Below are 20,186 nucleotides of genomic sequence, written 5' to 3' on the forward strand. Positions count from 1 at the left end.
TATATACATTTTCCTGTATTGAGATGAATAACCTTTTGCAAATGAGCAAGCCTGGATGCTGAGGCATGGAGGGGACTGCCAATGAACTCAAAGTGACTGCAGTGGTTCTCTAGATATGAGAAGCATTACTAATACAGGAGTGTCAAAAAACGTCATGACAGCTGCCATATGTTCAGAGTTAATGCGACTCACTCGCTGGTTGAAACTCGACTCTACGCATACTAAAATCAGGAGAAGTACAAGTACAGTATAAAGCAGATGATCATTCATATACAGTAGTTCAGTGGCGGACTCAGGCTGTTTGAAGGGCAGGGGCGAAAAGAAAAAAAGGGCACCTACTGGACAACATGGGACCCCATCAGTGGACATGGTCAAGTTTAGACCATTGGAAGGGCAGCCAATAGGGCACATCCTCTACGTTTGCCACTCAAAAGGGCACTTTAGTGGGACGTTTTTCAACTGTGGGGGCACACGGTCAAGTTTAGACCATTGGAGGGGCACTAATAGGGCACGTCCTCTCATTTTCGCCACTCAAAAGAGAGACGTTTTTCAACCATGGGGGCACCAGGATGGGCGGTCGCCCCCCCTGCCCCCCCTGAGTCCGCCAGTGCAGTAGTTCATTATTTTAAATGTGGTCCTGTGGTGAACACACTATACCAAAGTGTTAATAATAACTGGGTTACGCTTTTTCATTGTGTTACGACCTGTCTCTGGGCCATAACAACAATGGAGACACACACCATATAAACGAATATAATCAAGAATTTAATATAAATAACCTAGCAAAGCTATTCGATAATCCAATGGGGTATGATAATCAGTGATGTCAGTAGTGTAAGTGAGTGAATGCAGTGGAAAGTGTGGTGTGGAGGGTGTTGTATGGTGTGAAATAGTGTAAAATAAACAAAAGAATAATGTTGCTGGTGGAGAGAGAGAGCTAACGGCCTCTTAAACTCTAATCAGGAGACCCAGACACAGGGCTCTCACGGGTCCTTGAAATCCTTGAAAGTTTGTGAATTTGAGAAAAGAAAATCAAGGTCTTAAAAGTTTATGAAAATAGACATGGGTCATTGAAAGTGCTTGAATTCCTCTCTCTCTCTCTCTCTCTCTCTCTCTCTCTCTCTCTCTCTCTAAAAAAAAACGATATATATATATATATTCAAAAATGTTTTACTTAGCTCGTCAACTAGTAAATAAGTCTCTGCATTGCTTAACTTTACACACATTTCACAATATATTGTTTTGCTGTGCTGTGGTAGAGAAGGCAAGAGACCATCTAGTGTTCACACATTCAAGCCTCTCTTTTTAATTGTTGTCTGTGAGCGGATAGTTCCTATTATATAAATTCTCACCTAGGTCTGTCTCAAACTATGCCGTGTTGGGTCCTTGCATTTGAGGGAACTGAGTCTTGAAAGTCCTTGAAAGGTGCTTGGATTTGATGTTTCAGAAGGTGTGGGAACCGTGCAGACAGCAGTTCTGAATCCCCCTGATTGGGCTCCAGCCCTGCCCCAATTAAGTTGCACCTATACTTGTGTTGTAACACTGTAATCACCATAGTAACAACATTGTATTAACATGCAACAATGTACAGTAACTGCTTTTTAACGGTATAGTAATCTGTATCTGAAAAACTGCAGTTCAGTTCAGAGAGCTCAACACAATTGTTACAGTATGCAATTGAATAGCGATTGAAACATGTTAATTGACTAAAGTAATAACAATTCTACACAAGTATTGGGGAAACTTGATGTGTCATGTTACCCATAATTATAATTATAAGTATATATAAGTGCAGTTCATGTAGCATTCCATTTATATAATTAGACAAAAAAACTAATACAACCCCAAAAAACCTAGCTCTAACCCTAATTAACATAAGGGAACACATTATATACCTTTTCTACTTAGGGAAGCATACAGCTAACATTACAGGATATTTACCTGGCTTATTTCTGAAAGAGTTTCCCCGCATTAACACTTAATCAGCCGTGCGGGGTCATTGACCCCTGTGAGTGAAATCAATGTTTATATCTTTGCTCTCAATCAAGTTTCAGGACCCTCCTTTCATGACTTTTCCTAGATAGGTGCGTTCTACCACCCAGTATCCTTACATTTTCCATACATCACATCAGGATAAGCTAGTATAAAGCTATTTTGCCATTTTTTGTGTGTGTAGGAGGCAGGCTAATTTATAAGCGGCCAACTAGTGGTCGTTGTGTGTAAATAGCAGCTCGAGCATTGTAAAGAGGGGGTCGTTATGAGGCGGCTCTTTTAGTAGGTAAAAAAGGCACGGCTGTTCTAGTGTTAACTCAGTTAGTCCCTCTAACAACACTCCAGCTCTGGTGGAAGTGCTCAGTTTCTCCTTGTTTTTTTGTTGTTGTTTTTTTATTTTTTCTGAGTGGGGCAGTCCCACTCATATTTTCCATTTTATTGACAGATACAGTGAAGATTTAGACAGGAAGGATGGGTGAGAGAGAGAGGAGGGATGACATGCAGGATATGTCCCCGGCCGGAATCGAACCGGCGACCCTACGGTTACATGGTCAGCGCTTAACCCGCTACGTCACCTAAGCGCCCCCAGTTTCTCCTTGTTGCCTCCAGAGCCTCCCCCAGCTAACGGCTCCACCAAGGTTGCTTGATGGACAGAGTCTTTATCACCTTTCCTGGAAACGCTTCCTTTTAATTGGGGAGAGCGGTTTTCACATACCCATAAAGCACTGGTGAAACACGCCCTAGGGGTTGTAGAGGTGTCAGGGTTAAAGCCACGCTGATATGACCCACCCTGTCACGTGAGGGTGAATGATCTGCTGTGAGGGTGCCGGTGTCCCCCGCAACATTGACCTTTGATATAATCTGGTATTAACCATTATCCAAGAGAACTGTCATGTTCATTACTTGAGTCGACACGATCGAGCGTTTAACACAGTAGGTAGTGTAGGAAAGGAATGTGGATAGATGTATTCAAGTCTTACAGTGTTTCTTTCTCGAAGCACTTTGAGCTGCAACGTTTGCAGGAAAAGTGCTATACAAATCAATTTTATTATTATTATTATTATTATTATTATTATTATTATTTACTGGCACCAGTATAGAACATGCACATGTATAGAATTGTTTAAGCAATATTAGCTTCTTCCCACAATATCCTCAGACACATCATTTAACTGAAAAGGCGTTGCCCTCTTTAATGGCCCATCAGTATTCAATGACGAATGTTTGCACTTAATATCGTAACACTATAGTGGATTAAGAATTAGAAGAATAGAAGACAGATCTACCCCCTTTTCCTCAGGAGAGATATCATTTCAGGCGGAAGGGAAGCTGTATATGTTTTATTTTCCAGTCCATCCTTACCCCCCCTCGTCAACATTGGGTACGGTTCTCTGGGTTATCTTTCATTAATGGGGTTGTATCTTTTGAGCTGACCTACTGTAAACCTGATCGTTGAGCCCCACTTTACATTGACTGGAGCTCAATCACCTCACTAATTCCCAGAATGCTAACTCGACCCGCTGAGCTAAGAGCAGAAACCCCATTATTCCCATGATTCATGAGGTAGTTAGGCATTGATTGGCCACACTACTGTCGTAAGCGTTCGTCTCCGTTCTTTTTCAGAGTCTTCTTTTTCTATACACTCAGAAAAAGAAAAAAGAAAAAAAGATATAGTTGAAGTTACAGAGTTCTAGAGTTTTGAGACAGGAACATTGGACAGGGGGTGGCTGGGGCGCAGGAGGTAGAGCCGCCGCCTAATGATCGCAAGGTTGGCAGATCGGTGGTTCGAGCCCTGGCTGGCCGCATGTGTCCTTGGGCAAGACACTGAACCCCAAATTGCTCCCAATGAGCGGGCCGGCGCCTTGCATGGTAGCTTGCCGCCATTGATGTGTGAATGTGTGTGTGAATGAGAGGCCGTTGTAAAGCGCTTGGGAATAAGGCGCTTTATAAGTCAGCCTATATAAGTCAGTCTATATAAGTCCATTTACCATTGCTAAGGTGTAACCATTCCTCTCAGGCTGACACTGAGGGACTAATGCATGCTTTTATTACTAGCAGGCTTGATTACTCTAACACTCTCCTGTCTGGTCTCCTGAAAAGCTATTGGTCAAAGAAAGCTGCAAATGATACAAAACTCAGCAGCACGAGTCTTGGCCAAAATCAGACACATCACACCAGTTTTAAAGTCTCTGCGCTGGTTACCTGTTTAAGAATTGATTATTACGATGACTCGTTTTGTTTTTAAACCACTCCATGGTCGTCATGCACCCCCACTTCATGTCAGACGTGCTTTTAAAGTATGTACCCAGTTGATCCCTGGGTTCCTCTGGCGCTGGCCTTCTGATTATTGTGAAGCCTAGGATGAAGAGGCATGGAGAGGCAGCTTTAGTCTTTAGGCCCCAGGAAGAAAAAAAAACTAGGTTTAGAAGAAGGTGATAGGAGAAGGTTTCTCCTTCTATCAATGGCCCCGGGCCTGAGCTAGATTACTCTTCCTGCTACGACTGGTGGATTGATGATTCACTTGCTTAGTATTCAAATGTATTGATTGTAAGTCGACTTTGGAATAAGGCGTCTGCTAAATGCCAAAAATGTAAATGTAACAACCTGCCAGAGAACCTGAGGCCGGCAGAAACAGAAACCTTTCTAAAAGACATCTTAAAACATACCTTGTTAGCCTTGCTTCTAATTAGGGTGTTTTTAGTTCTTTTAGCTAATCATTTTTTAGTGCATTTGAACCTATTTACCATGCATAAGTCTCTACTGTGCTCACTTATTCTCTGCTTTTACACTCCTTTTAAACTCCCATGATGTCATACTTATTATCCTCTTATGTTTTGTTGTGTTATCTTTTAAGTGTTTTCTTTATTAGTATTACACTGTTGATTTTCAGTTGTAAATTAAAAAATTCAGCTCAGTTAATTGATGACAACACAACAGGACACAAGATTTATTTCAATAGTTGTCACTGTGAAATACTGTATGTCTCAAATGATGTCTGTGAAGGCTCTCATGAGAATCATCTCATCCACTTTTAAGGGGCAACTTTCGCTTGTCACTGTCTTTCTTTTTAATGTCACTGTGAACAGTTGGCGATGATGACAGTAACGACATTACCTCTCCCTCTGAGGCTGGAGTTGTGCATTTTTCTGGCCTGGAGCTGTCACTCCAGATAGTGTCCGGGTGCCACAATGTGTACGATGTATAAGCCTACTATTTCAAAATGAATACATCATCCAGAGTCAGTTATAATAATAATAATAATAATAATAACTTGGATTTATATAGCGCCTTTCATAAAGCCCAAGGACGCAATATTGTTTTTACATTTTGGCCTTATTCCAAAGTCGACTTACAATCGCTACATTTGACTAAGCAAGTGAATCATCAATTCACCACTTGTAGCAGGAAGAGTAATCTAGCTCAGGCCAGGGGCCATTGGCAGTCGTCGTGATAGAATTATTCTTATTCTTATTATTTTTTTAAATATTTTTTTTATATATAGACACTGGAGAAACAGTACAAGGGGGGCAGTAGAAGTCTTAGGAGACACAGTATAGGGGGAAGCAGGTGTCTCAGGAGACGCAGTGCTGGTGGGTAGTAGATGTCTCAGGAGACACAGTGCTGGTGGGTAGTAGATGTCTCAGGAGGAGCAGTTAAGGTGTAGCCTGAAGAGATGGGTCTTCAGTCTCCGACGGAAGATGGGTAGTGACCCCTGATAATAATTTATTGTCAGTTACTGAATTGTTTTCTTTCATTTTGATGTCTTTTTTTCTCTTTGTTGCTGAGCTATTCTATTTGGTTCTCTAGATGACAGCTATCAAAGTGTGAAAACAAAACACTGCTTTAGTGGTGAGTCTTTTCCCCCAGGACTGCCTTTCTTTTTTTCTCTCCAGAAGAATCAATGAATAGGTCAAGATATCACAGAGTGGGGACCACTTCAAATTGTCCCTGTCAGCAGAAGGGAAAGTAGAAAGTTTCCTATTTCACCTTAAGAAACGTTTTCTGCCAGGGAACTGGCCACTTCGATGTGTCACGGTCAATTCAGTCAGAAGCCATTACTGAGAAAAAGCACAGTAAAGTACAATTCAGTCCCGGTCTGAATTTCGAAAGCAAAACACCTCCAAACTGCTCTGGGTAGGTGACTGTTTTCAAGTTGTCCTAGGGAAGCATATAGCATACTTTATACTTCTATATTTGCTGGACCTTGAAATCACTCTGTCTAACCATCCGTCAGTGGATTCTTTATATTCATTGCGACTTTTTCTTTTTGTTTCTACAGTAGCCTCTAGTTCACTCTTTCCTTTCCCTTCATATCCAACCCTGACTCCTCTCCCTCTCTCCCACGCACTCTCTTCACCTCCCCCCTGGCTTCTTCCTTTCTTATAGCAGTCAGACTCTTTGGTAATATTCCCTCGGCCTTGTCAGTGCGGGAGGGTACAAGGCCGAGGTCATATTGTTAATATTTCAGTGGTGCACCGTGTCCACGGCCCTGCAGGTTCTGGTTTCCTCTCTACAGGAGGAGGGTTAAAACCAGGCCGTGCTTGAGAAACCAATCCCGTCTGAGTCAAGGGAGCCCGGTAGGGGAGTGTCGTCATCATAGCTGGCTATCCCCAACAGCACAACCAAGGGGCTTAAGAGCTAGAAAATAGCTTTGATGTAGGGCAATGCTGTAAGGTAGGCCTATGCATGCAGTGCACATACATTTAACTGAGGATTTGCTACGATAAGGTTGAAAGGTTAACATTTGGAACAATTTCAACGAAACAATAGTTGCGTATCGTTCATTTATGCACAGGACAAGATGTTACTATCCCTTCTGCCATAATCCAAGGTCAAAGACATTTAAACCTGCTTGGCCATCCTTGTGCGGGGCCTTTGTGGTCTGTGCTTGCTTGGCTGGGCTGGGTGTGCTGGTGGTGGGGCGGGCTGGGTGTGTGGGGCAGGGGGCTCCCCGGGGGGGGGGGGGGGTGTGGGGGTCCACCGCTGGGTGCTGGTAGGCAAACTGGCTAGTAGTCGCTCTATGTGTAGAGGGCTGCAAGGGAATTTTCCTGGCTACATAGTGTACAGGTTTTTACTTTTGCCTGCTCGCGGCTCTGTCAGTATTGATTGATTGATTGATTGATTGACTGAAAATGTTCATTGTGTGAAGCGCATTGAGTTGCATCTTGTAAGAAATGCGCTATACAAATAAAATTTGATTTGATTTGATTTGATTTGATTTAAAAGCCCAATCCAGATTAAAACAAGCTAACAAACAAGCTAAAAGCAAGCTAACAAGCTAGCAAACAAATAAACAAATGACCAGTTACCTACCCTAGCCAACAGCTGTATGCAGCATGTCATTGGGGTTTTCAAGTGGGCACCTTCCTTCACCGACGTTTCGTTAAGTTAGGCCCACGACACCTCGAGAGTTCAAATGTAACGCACCCTCTCGGTCGTGTAAACGATCAACGATGTCGGCAGTACTTCCGATAAGTTCCGAAAATACTCTTTCAACACCCGCACCTGTAACGATGCACCGCTATCAGAGGTGTTAGCATTTCTGTGAAGGTAAACACGTCTCGTCTTCAAGCCCGGTCTTACTGTATATGGGCTCGGAATGTGATCATGTGTTGCATACATCACATGTGTCACAAGATACAGAAGAATTCAGCGCCGTGATCTATGAAAACAGTTACTAGTTCGCTCGGGGTCAACGAGTCGTTACCGGTCATAACGTCAACTGAGGACAACAGACGCTAGAATGGATACGTCGGGGTTTACTGTTGAGTAATTGTAGTCGAGTTATTTCTGCTAATGGCTCAGACCGGTGTGAAGAGATGTCGACCACCTGCTCGTACCGGCGGGTATTGTCAGTGTAACAAGCCGCGTTGCACTCATTTGACTTGAAGTACTCAAGAAAAACACAACACAATGGACTGACCTCAGAATCCCCCCGCTGTAACTGCAGTGAATCATAGCTGCGAGATGGAATTCACATATACTTTTAATGGGCCCTGGACCCCTTTTGTTTATTGGAAACATGGATGGAATTGGAAACCAGAGGCTGGGTGAGAGGTGACAGAGTCGCACAGATGCTCAGCCCAATTCTTCCTGGGGGGATTGCAAAATAATAGACAACTCCTCCTCTTACACACACACACACACACACACACACACACACACACACACACACACACCCACACACACACATCTATGCACGCACACACACATGTACACACACACACACACACACACGAGCAGCAGCTATAGGGCTACAGGGAGATGCTATTTCTACCTGATACAATTAAAGACTGACTGTAGTAGGGGTATGTACTGCATATGTGATTCTGTAACCAAGTATATCCATGATTTGAATCCTTGAATCTAAGTAGTATGTCTTAATTCCCCCCCCCCCCCCCCCTCCCAAACACTCTTTTTTCTTTCTTTGGAAACAATCCCACTGCTCCTCATCTCTGTCCAGGAACCTTGTTCGTTTCCAGCGTCATTGCACTGGAACAAGCGTCAAGGTCGGAATCTTCAGAGACAACGACACTTATGGAGAAAAAAAAGCTCCACTCAGAGTGAGTGTGTCCCAAAATAGGCCCTGCCTGTACATGAATGACCTATGGAACACTAGCCTCATTTCACACTAGATTCCAACCCATCTTATTTCATACCTGAACACACATTCACATAATGAATGTACATATTGTACATACCGCCCAACATTTAAACAGGCCCTCATAACCCACCTCTTCAAACTCGCCTTCATCAGTTAACCCTCTCCCCCTCCCCTTCCCATGTGTCCCCAGCACTACCTTAATTAGGCCCCTATACATTCTTTTATTTACCTTTTTAGTTTTTTTTTATTATTACTACTTGATCTTTTCAGTTTATAAAGCGTATTTGAGTGTCTAGAAAAGCGCTATATAAGTCTAATGTATTATTATTATTATTATTATTATTATTATTATTAATGAAGTTCCCATGGCAGTCTTTTATGGTACCCTCCCTGTCCATGTGCCTTGATTGAAATAATACCAGGGGGAAAAAAAACGTTTAGTTTTTAAAATTGATGGTGAAGCATCACAAATGATATACTGAGGAGTTGATGGTGTTTGAAAAGGTTTGTGTTAAGAAGAAGGGGAACCTTGGCATTGATCGATGTGAGTAATTGAGGTGAAGGCAAATTAGCGAGAGTAGCTAATGCGCGCGTTCGGTCATGATGTCATCATACCCTTAGCTCTGTCTGGCACTATTTTAGGCGAGCTTAAATATGATGGGCACGGCCCGTCATTCAATCAGTGATTCGATCAACCCCGACCTTGGCCTCTCCCTCTCTTTATCATCCCCTCTCTCACTCTGACCCTCTCCCCAAACCGACTCTATTTCTTTCTGTCTCCATCTCTTTCTTCCTTTTCTCCTTGGCCTCCATACCTTTTGTTTACAGCTATCCCTCTTTCATGCTTCCTCGCCCCCCTCTCCTCTCTCTACTGAGGGGGGCTGATTTTATTTCATTAACGGTGTCCATCACTGTCACTCAAGGTTGTAGGGGGCAGCGTGACATGTCATGTGACATGCCCATAATCGCCTGTCGTTGCTGATTCATTGAGGTGGACACTTTTCCCCCCACTGTTTTCTCCTCTCTCATTCTCCTCTTCTCTCTCTCTCTCTCTCTCTCTCTCTCTCTCTCTCTACTCCTCCTCTATCTTTTTATTTCCTCCTCCTCTCCTCTCTCCTGTTCCCCAGGGTCAAATTGGCCCCTCCTCCCCTGGCAACCGCCAGCGAAGGCAAAACATCCACAGATGGTGCTGAGTAGAGTGAGCAGCCGGCGTAGTAAGGGAGAGGGAGAGAGAGAGGGGGAGAGAGAGAGGGAGAGAGAGAGAGAGACAGGGAGAGAGACAGGGAGAGAGAGAGAGAGGGAGGGAGGGAGGGAGAAAGAGGGTGAGGGAGAGAGAGAGACAGGGAGAGAGACGGAGAGAGAGAGAGAGGGAGGGAGGGAGGGAGATAGAGAGAGGGAGGGAGGGAGATAGAGAGAGAGGGTGAGGGAGAGAGAGAGAGAGAGAGGGGGGGGGGGAGAGAGAGAGGGAGAGAGGGAGAGAGAGGGAGAGAGAGAGAGATACTTACTGTAGTATAAAGGCCTCTGTAGAAAAGGATATATATAAAAAAAAGAAGAAAATAAAGAGCAAGGTAGAGATAGAGAAAAGCCACTGTACAGAGAAATGCGAGGAGAGATAGGAGCTACTGTAGAGCTACTGTACAATAAAGGACAGAGAAAAAAAAAAAAAGAGAGAAAAAGCTTCCCCCACAGGGACCGGGAGGTAAACCACCAATGAGGAAATAGTGTATTAATGACCTGACAACAGAGAGCGGAGCGTCCCAGTGTTAAAAGAGCGTAGTGGAGCTCTGATACAAGCACAGTAGAGAGTGCTCTCCCATACACACATGAGCTGGCGCTCCACGCACACGCACACGCACACACACACCAGGGCCACGGCCGAGGCGGAGAGAGAGAGAACAGCGCAGCCACGGAGAGGAGAGGAGAGGAGAGGAGTGGAGGAGACGGAAAGGAGTAGTAGAGTGTCAAGTTCTTCTTCTTCTGTTTGAGTCAGAAGAAGAAAACCCCCTTCGAGGATTAAGCACCGACAAGGTGTCCCCCCACCCCACGCGTTGACCCCCACCCCCAGAGCCAGCCAACAACATGAGCAGCTGCAGGAAAAGGTGCAAGAGGGAGATTTTTAAGTTTGCCCAGTACCTGTTCAGACTCATCACGGGGACTCTTCACACAGGTAAAGTTTCATGGGAATTTTTGGGATTTTTTTAAATTTTTCTAAATGTCTTTCTACTGTCAGATTTCGCTCCCTCTTTTTTTTAGCTGTGGAGGGATTTAAGAGTTTTGTCGTCATTTTTGGCAGAGAAGTGGTTCTTATCTGCTTTCTGAGTTCATACTCTTAGCAGCTCTGCACCTAACTTGCTCATTTATGGTGACTTTGCTCCACAATACTAGAAATGTGGTCGGTGGAAAAAGCCATGCAACAGAGACTTAGAACTGTTGAGACAATTTGTTACTGGCCATGCAGGAAATGTCTGGTGGTATCCAGCTCATGTATACATGCATGACTTTGGGACGAGCCACAGAACACCAGAACACTGGAAAATGCCTTGAGTTGTGTGCACTTATTACATGCTGCAGGTGTGTGTGTGTGTGTGTGTGTGTGTGTGTGTGTGTGTGTGTGTGTGTGTGTTGGGGTGTGTGTGTGTGTGAGTGTGAGTGTGTGCGTGCGTGTGTGTCTGTGTCTGTGTGTCAGAGACATGGAGAGAGAGAGATGAAAAGAGATAGAAAGAGAGAAATAATAAGAGACAAATAGAGTGTAAAGCAGAAAGAAACAGGGAAAGAAGGAGAGGGAAGGGAGGGAACTGGAAACAAACAACAACAACAACAAAAACTTCCAATGATTACCGCTGCAGTAGACAGGTGCCTGCAAATATGCCAATCATTTCCAGTAGTGTACAACCGCTCCAGAACGCCTGTGATGCAGTGCAGCATGACCACAGTGCCACAGTCATTAAGAACGTTCAGTTTCAGTTTAAAGAAAGACAAATGAGCTTTTCTATTGCATAAAGGTTGTCATTAGGGTTGAACACATCCATTCTATTTTAACCACCCTAAACGATAACAGTACAATAATTGAGACCGTGTTTCACTTTACCTGCAATAACCCTATGTTATGTTAAAGCCTATTGAGAAATCCGCTTGCAGTACATTTATTCGTTCAAGTTTGTTGCGTTGTTTGTCGTAGTATATACACAGCGTTTTCATGGTCAAAATGAACTGTGAAGTTTGAGTTTGTGATCAAATCTAACCCAGTGACAAAGTGACCTTGGTCGACTAGTGTATTTAGCAGTATATGTATGTGTTGTATCTATCTCTTAACTCCATCAGGTATAGCTTATTGCTCAACCAACCAGCTAACTGTAATTCATTTGTTTAAAGATGTTTTATTGCCCATTTAAACAGATACAATAGTATCATATGTTGACAAAGCGCATGCTGTAGATTTCTTTTTGGAGAACATTCTAGAATGCTTGATTAGTCAGGAGTTGGAGTTCCACACCCCCGTAGTGACTGCTGTATTCACAGGAAGTAATAGTAGTGATAATGAAACAATGGGGTTTAACCAGATTACATGTGGGATTATATCGGATTACGGCAGATTACACTGACAGGTTTCAATAGGAAACAAAGGTTGCACACAATGGCAGGCGGAGGGGATGTGTTCCGTATGATACTTAATACGTAAATTATTCATTTAATGGTGCAAATGGTAATTCTTGGGTTTTACTGTAACTGTACTGTTTCATGCTCTGCACCACGAGACACTAGTGTCTGTTACAGTAACATGGGAGTGCGTTGTTGTCTGTGTGGACTCTATGGGCTTCTGTATGTGGCGTAATGTCGTTGTCTTGCTATTGCATTAATGAATTAAGCTTCACTGAGCATCTTGTTGATTGCTTCATTATGTGTGTGGGAGGTTGGTGTTAATGATTTGTAGAGGCAAATGTTAATCTTCTAGACTGGTACGTCGGGACTGAAAATGCTTAGATGAGTAGCTTCTACAAAACCCTGAAACACATGATAGTGGTTTGTTTAAGTGTGTGCCAACATAGATTTAAAGAAGGGGATACTAATGGTGAGGTTAGTATTGTTGGATGGTTGACTTGGTAATATCTGGTGGCAGCTATGGTTAACACTAGAACAGCCATGGGTGGTGAGTAAAAAAAGGTTATATCTTTGCACTCGATCAAATTTCAGGACCCTCCTATCATGACTTTTCCTAGATATGTGCGTTCTACCACCCAGTATCCTTACATTTTCAAAATCACATCAGGATAAGCTAGTATGAAGCTATTTTGCAGTTTTTCCTGTGTAGGGGGCAGGCTAATTTACAAGCCGGCCAACTAGTGGTCGTTGTGTGTAAGTAGCAGCTTCCCGTTGTAAAGACTATGGTCATTTGACCCCCCGAGGCGGCTCTTATAGTAGGTAAAAAAGGCACGTCTGTTCTAGTGTTAATAATGTCCATCTGATCTCGGGAAGAGGTGTCATAGGTGTGTGTGTGTGTCATAGGTGTGCTCGACCAATGGGCTGCCTTTCAGTGAGAAGTCAAAGGTGATGATTTACTCCAAGAGATAAGAGACCATGCTTGTATCAGATTTATAGCGTATTGTACCTCATTCATACACTCGTTTGCTTATAGTGCTTCGGGTTAATCCTTGCATTGTTCATCTATTGACTGATAACAAGGACCATATTAATTATTGATACGTATAGATAAATAGAACAGCCGCATTTCCCTTGGGTGGAGGCCCAATTCCTGTAAGCATGCTGACTGGTAGAAACTGAACGTTGTTATTGACCACGATATCCGCTTCGGTCAGGAACTCTCCTATCTTAGGTCAAGCATTTATTGATATAAAATGGAAATACTATTTTAAGGCTTGGCGTCTCTACTGCTCTTGCTCTTTTGAGATGAGAGCTTCCTGCCTGGGAGATATAATGACCACACAGACCGCTCTGAACTATGAACACTGGGCAGAAGCAAGTAGGTGGAGGCTGGGGGGTGGGGAGGGTGGAGGCTGGGGGGGCGGGGGGTGGAGGCTGGCGGGTGAAGGAAGGACAACAAACAATATCAACACTCTAATACCACAGTAACAACCAACGATACTAGCAACATTATTGCGGGGCGGCTGTGGCGCAGGAGGTAGAGCCGGCCTCTAATCGTTGCAAGGTTGGCAGACCGTTGGTTCGAGCCAAGGCTGGCCACATGGTCAAAGTGTCCTTGGGCTGGCATGCCGTGGTAGCTTGGTGTATGAATGGTAGCTTGGCTTAGCATCGGCGTGTGAATGAGAGGCCGTTGTAAAGCCCTTTGGAATAAGGCGCTATATAAGTCAGTCCATTTAGCATTATTGTAGGCTACAGAGAGGTGTGTAGACCGATCACTTAAATAGGCGTCATATCAACCTTAAGGACGCATTATCAACCAGTAGGCTAATGTGTGTGTCAGGTGATATGTGCAGGACAGCTGGTCTATCACCTGACAGAACCGCTAGTGCTGACTCAAGTGTGTCCTGTATGAACGAAGCTTGCTCCATTGAAAGCCCATTTTTAGTGTTGCCAAGGGAGGCATTTCTTTGCCTCCCTCTATACCAAATCTAAAATTGGGGCATCAGCAATATCTTTTCAATAGTTTTTAGTAGTAATACAATCGGAATGCAAAGTGACAATATGCACCCAAATGGTGATGTAGATTAAGGTGTGAAAAATACATTATGTACTAAGTACTCCATTTCCGATTGTTTGAAGCCAGTTTCCTTATGTAATGACGTAGCTTCTAATCTAGCATCTAGCTAATGTGATGTTTAGTCATTTAGAAAGGGAATCTTAATAATGAAACAAATAATGCTGTGTACTTGGATGAGAAACATGTTATGTGTAATGAGAATGTAACGGTCAAAAGCCAATCAAGATGATTAGAAAGAACAAGAAGATCATGCGCTTCCCGACCGTCCATATTGTATATAGTGCAGGATGATGCAACGACCCATTACCCTTCATCCATTAGACCCATTATTGGTATTTACACTTCAGTGAATCCACAGCTTTAGGAAAATCACAGAGACACATTTACATGAATTTACATGATTAAAATCACAATCTTTTGACCAGAGCAACGGTCACATCTGTCCGATGTGGGGAGTAGAATGATAGATGAGGTAAATTACCGGAGCGTTTTTACTTGAGTCGTTCGTCGTTTTTAGAACAGGAGCCTCATGGCTGCTCCTTCATACTTCATTGTGTTCAATTTCATGTTTGTGTGTACATGTGTACCTATGTGCCTATTAATAGACTGACTTATATAGCGCCTTATTCCAAAGGGCTTTACAATGGCCTCTCATTCACCCATTCACACACACACACACACACACACACACTCACACACCAACGGCGGCAAGCTACCATGCAAGGCGCCGGCCCGCTCACTGGGAGCAATTTGGGGTTCAGCGTCTTGCCCAAGGACACTTCGACATGTGGCCAACCGGGGCTTGAACCACCAATCTGCCAAACCTCGGCTCTACGCCGGCTCTACCTCCTGCGCCACAGCAGCCGCTATGTTATGTTATGGCAACACTGCACATGGACATTGGTGCTTGTTGGGAGTAGCATCAGGGTTAGGGCAAAGGCTATTTCTATAATTGTAGTGTAGCAATGAGTAGTTATGCAATAGTTGTAACACTGTACTGAAATTACATTACAAACCAGGAACATGCTTATATAGTACCAGTGGCGGCTCTACTGTGGGAACTCGGGGTGGCACTGGCTACCCCTGTGATCTGATTGGGTGTTGAGAGCTGTCAATCAGTTAAGACGTTCATGTTTTGAGATCTTCGTGCTTTGCAAAGTTTCGATAAGCGATGCGATCGAGAAGCGATGCGATCGGATCGGCCAAATGTTGGTTCCATTTGCATGGGTAAACTGTTCTTAAACAACACTTAATAGACTAATGTTTTCATGTTGTGGTTAGGCTCTGTCTAACTTAACTAACGTTAAGTTAACTGTGGAATTCCCCCTGAAAATGATCTGGATCCGCCCCTGTATAGTACACACGTTCACAGTTCAGAAACAGATGCAGCTTCTGTAGATTTAGTCAGACAGAAGCAAGACAACAGTGGGCACACTACTGTCGATACAGTACAGTATGGCTCGCGCTTCAATTTGTATTCATGACACTTTCTATGTTCACACCACAATTCAGGCCTTGAATTTTTGAAGAGAATACACCTTCTGGGAGGCAGGGAAACAAATCAGAATGTAGCTACAGGTTCTCTGGCCATAAAACAGAACAACCTTGTGTCATCACTCGTAAATAAATTAAAACTGCGTCTAGATTTATGCAGCTCAGCTCCCAGTGAAGCCTTCACACCCCCCCCCCCCCTCAGATTGCAGAGAGAGAGAGAGAGAGAGAGAGATTTACACAGTTTGTGTGATTTACTTAAGCATGGTAAGTCCAGAGCTGTCTGTCATTGTGTCAGTATCGCCCCACCTTCTATACCTTTCTCTACACGCTACACAGTATGCAGTAAATCTGTCATTTGCTCTAGATCAGACCAATATTTCTTAACCCCCCACCCTAACCCCCCCCTTCCTAGACTGCTGCCTCCTGAGCATTCACCTGTCATCTCTGGCACCTTCTGTAATGCATCATCCATTTTCAGGAGGACAGGCTCTGCTACTTGGCTCTGATTCCGGAACATTGTCTTCCCCCCTCTGTAACTAGACAGTAAATATGCCCCTGTTATTTTTTCATTTTTCCCCCCCTGTTATTGAATCAGTTAAACTTTCCTTCGCCTGGGAAAGTTTTCTTCGGGCTCCAACTTTTGCCTTTTTCGTCTCATCAAAGAGAAGAGGTGCACCAATAAAAACAGGGCAGGATGCTTACGATCTAATTTAATTTAAATCGATGGCTCAGATTGATTTCGAGTAATTTGATTTAGCTTCAGTCAATGCGAATACTTTCAGATCTGCCGACCACTAATATTCCCTTCCTGTTCTTCATAATGGAACAGTGTTGAGTCGTGTTACCTCTCTCTCAGTACTCAAAAACGGACGCCAGTTAAGCTCAAGCCAGGTGGAACGTGCAGTGCAGGCGGTAGTAGACAAACATGCCTCTCCTCTTTTCAGAATAAGATGTTGTGTTATTCTGGGCAGCGGCTTGTGAAGACAAATCTACTATGGTAGGTCTGCAAGGTGTTTGAGCAAACAAAGGACGTATCTCTGTGTGTGAAACTGTTATGCATTTGTAAGCATGGTTTTTCTCCTAGCGTGGGTGTCTCCGCACGCCTGTGTGTGTGTGTGTGTGTGTGTGTGTGTGTGCCTGCGTGTGTGCCTGCGTGCCTGTGCGTGTGCCTGTGTGTGTGCCTGCGTGCCTGTGTGTGTGCCCGTGTGTGTGTGCGTGTGTGTGCATGGCGTGTGACGTGGGAGCCGTGTTTGTTTACTTCTCTTTGGTGTCCTGATGGCTATTAGCAGGTCCGGTTTCCACCTGTCCTCTGCAGACAGCGCACTCAAAGCCCATAATCCCTGACCAAACACTGAATATTTGATACCCGCTGGCAGAATAGGTTGACATGTCTAGACCATGATGTGCCTGCTCTGTGTTGGCAGAGCACTGCTCACTGTACAACTCTACTGACTGTCTTTAAAAAATAAAAATAAAAAACGTTCTTTTTATTGAGAGTAAGGTAGATGTTACAGATATACAAAAACAATACTTTTTCCACAAAACACGAACATATCCCAACATATCCAAACATGTCAAAGAGATGACTTTGGGCAGATAGTGATTTTGGAATGTAACAAGCATTCTGATAGGCTGATGGCATAGGCAATAATAATATAATTAGGAGAGTAGAGTTAGGCAGATATCTTAATTTGGCCCAAATTATGACTTAGGCAATTATGCTATGAGGCTAACGATGTGTACAGCTGTGAGCTCATGACTGGTGATGAACTGGGCCGTTTTCACACCACCATCTGCAGAGCCCTGAGGTCCAGGGTGGGACAGCTGCCGTACCAGGCGCTGATCAGACCAGACAGGATCCTCTCTGTGGTGCACCAAAATCTGTGAGGATTTCAGGGGAACATTCTGGAAAAATGTGACACAGTCTAATAATTTGGTCCGCATGTCGGAATCCGATGTAAATGATCAGACTTTTCTTTTCGAAAAATTTGAATACATTTTCCCGCGTTGTTGTCAACTGACACGGCTTGTTTTGTGAGCCTGCTAACAATGTAAAGTAGTGTTCTAGTTAACTAGGTAGAAGTGGGGATTACTCACCCGATTCATTGCAACGTTGAAACGTAGCTCCGTGTTTCAAAAGAAAAGTCTGAACATTTTGATTGGTTGCCGACATGCGGACCAAAAGACTAGAACATGAAGTCCTAAGTGATGTGGACTGGACACCTCTCTCCACTGCAGCCCCTCCTCTCCCCACTGCAGTCCCGTCCCCGTCCCCCTCTCTCCCACTTCTTTCTGAAGTCCACGATCAGCTCCTTTAGTTTTGCTGATGTTGGGAGTCTGATAGTGCCTATGATAACATGATCACATAAGACTGCACACATACTCTGAACGGAGTACTGTAGCACCTTAACTGTAACCTGTAGTAATGTTATTGTATTCGTGAATAAATGCAGTGTTGATTTAGCCTAACTCACAATATTCTGCTTTTGCATTCAACTAGAAATTGGCGCAGATGACAGCAAAAGCAGATCAAAGTCTCACCTTGTTTAATATAATACATTATCGATCCATTTTGGTTTAGGCTACATTATTAAGATAAGATAGGCCAGTGTCAGTTTTACACTGTACCTTCCCTGTCAACTTCAGATGGACTGATGTGGCGTCTGCTTGATTACCTGAGATGCATCCGAGTGTATTACAGGCAACGGTGACATGTTTTTGCAACATGTGCGCACGGTGCAGTAGCAAGATCTGAAGTTTGAACAGAGTCGGACGGCCCTGTTTGAAGCAAGTGAATCTTTTTTTCTAATAGAGGTGCTGTCCTTAAATTAATTGTCAGGTCATATTTTATTCATGATAACCTAGATAGGCCTACATTTACACATTAAAACAAGATCTCTGTAAAAGCCGATCTCGGGTTCACGGAACAAACTTTCTTGTCTTGAGAAATGTGTCTGAATACCCCTGAGTCGAAATTAGACTTAGTACCTCAAACACATGTCCCCTTGCAGACAGAGAAAGTAGGACATTCGCATTACAACCGTCCCAGAGAGAGAGCTACGGTATGTATTCTGCATTGGTGACTGACTGTATCTCAACAAACACTTTGTATCTTCAACAAACACTCCACCTCACTTTGAGTCTTGCTACAAAGACATTTGATTTGTATTCACCCTGTATATACACAGGTAAAATGACACAAGGGGGCATACCATGAGGTTACATGACACATGTAATACCTTGCAAGTTGTTTTGTTTACATCCTTTCAAAGGAATTAGTTATCAGTACGGCGTGTTATTCTCCGCAGCACACAAGTGACAAAAACAAAGAAGTGCACGATAGACAACATCAGACAAAAAATAGACGACAACAACAGCCAATCATGGTATGCATGTCGGTCACGTCAGCGAGGAGGGGGCTAGAGGGAGGCGTTCAGAGTCCTGACGATGGCTATGGGGGGAAAAAAAAGCTGTCGGTGTTTGTGGACAATGACTTGTAATGGAATAATATTACCAAAATAGACAAGTATCAGTCTCTGCAACAAGTTTCCAAATCCGTATTGTACTTTCCTACCTGACCCCCTTTCCCACAGTTCACTGGGTTTTGGCGTCGCTGAAGGAAGAGGTCCTGATTGTGAAATCTGTCTCCATGTCGGGGCTCTGGCAGGTCTAATTCGCTGCCGTTTTGTTACCCGAGGTGTCCTTGTCCTCCTATGGTTACCGCTCTTTTGTGTCCCGTCAGACTCCGAGTGGCATGGGTTCCTGGATTCAACCGTGGACCTATGCCAGGCGGGGGGGGGAACACACCGCAAAGGGTCATCAGACTCCGCAGACGTCCAAACAACTCATCCATTAACACCAGAACAGCCACGGGTGGGGGTCATTTGACCCTGTGAGAAAAAAAAAAAAAGTTATATCTTTGCACTCGATCAGATTTCAGGACCCTCCTTTCATTATTTATCCTAGATATGTGCGTTCTACCACCCAGTATCTTACATATTACATTTCAGGGTCAGGATAAGCTAGGAAAAAGCTATTTTGCCTTTTTTCTGTGGAGGAGGCAGGCTAATTTACAAGCCGGCCAACTAGTGGTCGTTGTGTGTAAGTAGCAGCTTCCCATTGTAAAGACTATGGTCATTTGACCCCCGAGGCGGCTCTTATAGTAGGTAAGAAAGACACTGTTCTAGTGTTAACGCTGGCGGAGACTAGAGGCTCCCTCTCACTGTGAACGCCCAGTGGGGTTTCTGTCACTGTCATTTTTTTTATTTTAATTTTTAATTTTGCCATTTAGCAGACACTTTTAATCCAAAGCGATTTACAATTACGAATTACAGGGACATTCCCCCTGGAGTAACTGAGAGCTAAGTGCCTTACTCAAGGGCACACTAGTAGTGGTGTGGTTTTGAACTCACAACCTTC

The 20,186-nt window shown here is 43.8% G+C and overlaps 1 protein-coding gene across 2 annotated transcripts in view; it reads left to right on the forward strand.

Moving 5' to 3' along the window:
• kcnip4a (potassium voltage-gated channel interacting protein 4a) overlaps positions 1-20,186 on the forward strand; it is a gene marked incomplete at both ends in the record, with an annotated part of 155,122 nt that overhangs the window by 22,793 nt on the left and 112,143 nt on the right. Inside the window, one exon of one of the 2 annotated variants that reach the window (XM_080547236.1) lies at positions 10,676-10,763. The exons of the other annotated variant lie outside the window; for it this stretch is intronic. Coding sequence (XP_080403362.1) covers positions 10,676-10,763 — 88 coding nt within the window. Of the gene's footprint in view, positions 1-10,675; positions 10,764-20,186 lie in introns of those variants that run through there. 2 annotated transcript variants of the gene reach the window in all.

This window comes from Nansenia antarctica, assembly GCF_963989245.1.
Source record: "Nansenia antarctica genome assembly, chromosome: 17".
NCBI classification, from domain to species: Eukaryota; Metazoa; Chordata; class Actinopteri; order Argentiniformes; family Microstomatidae; genus Nansenia; species Nansenia antarctica.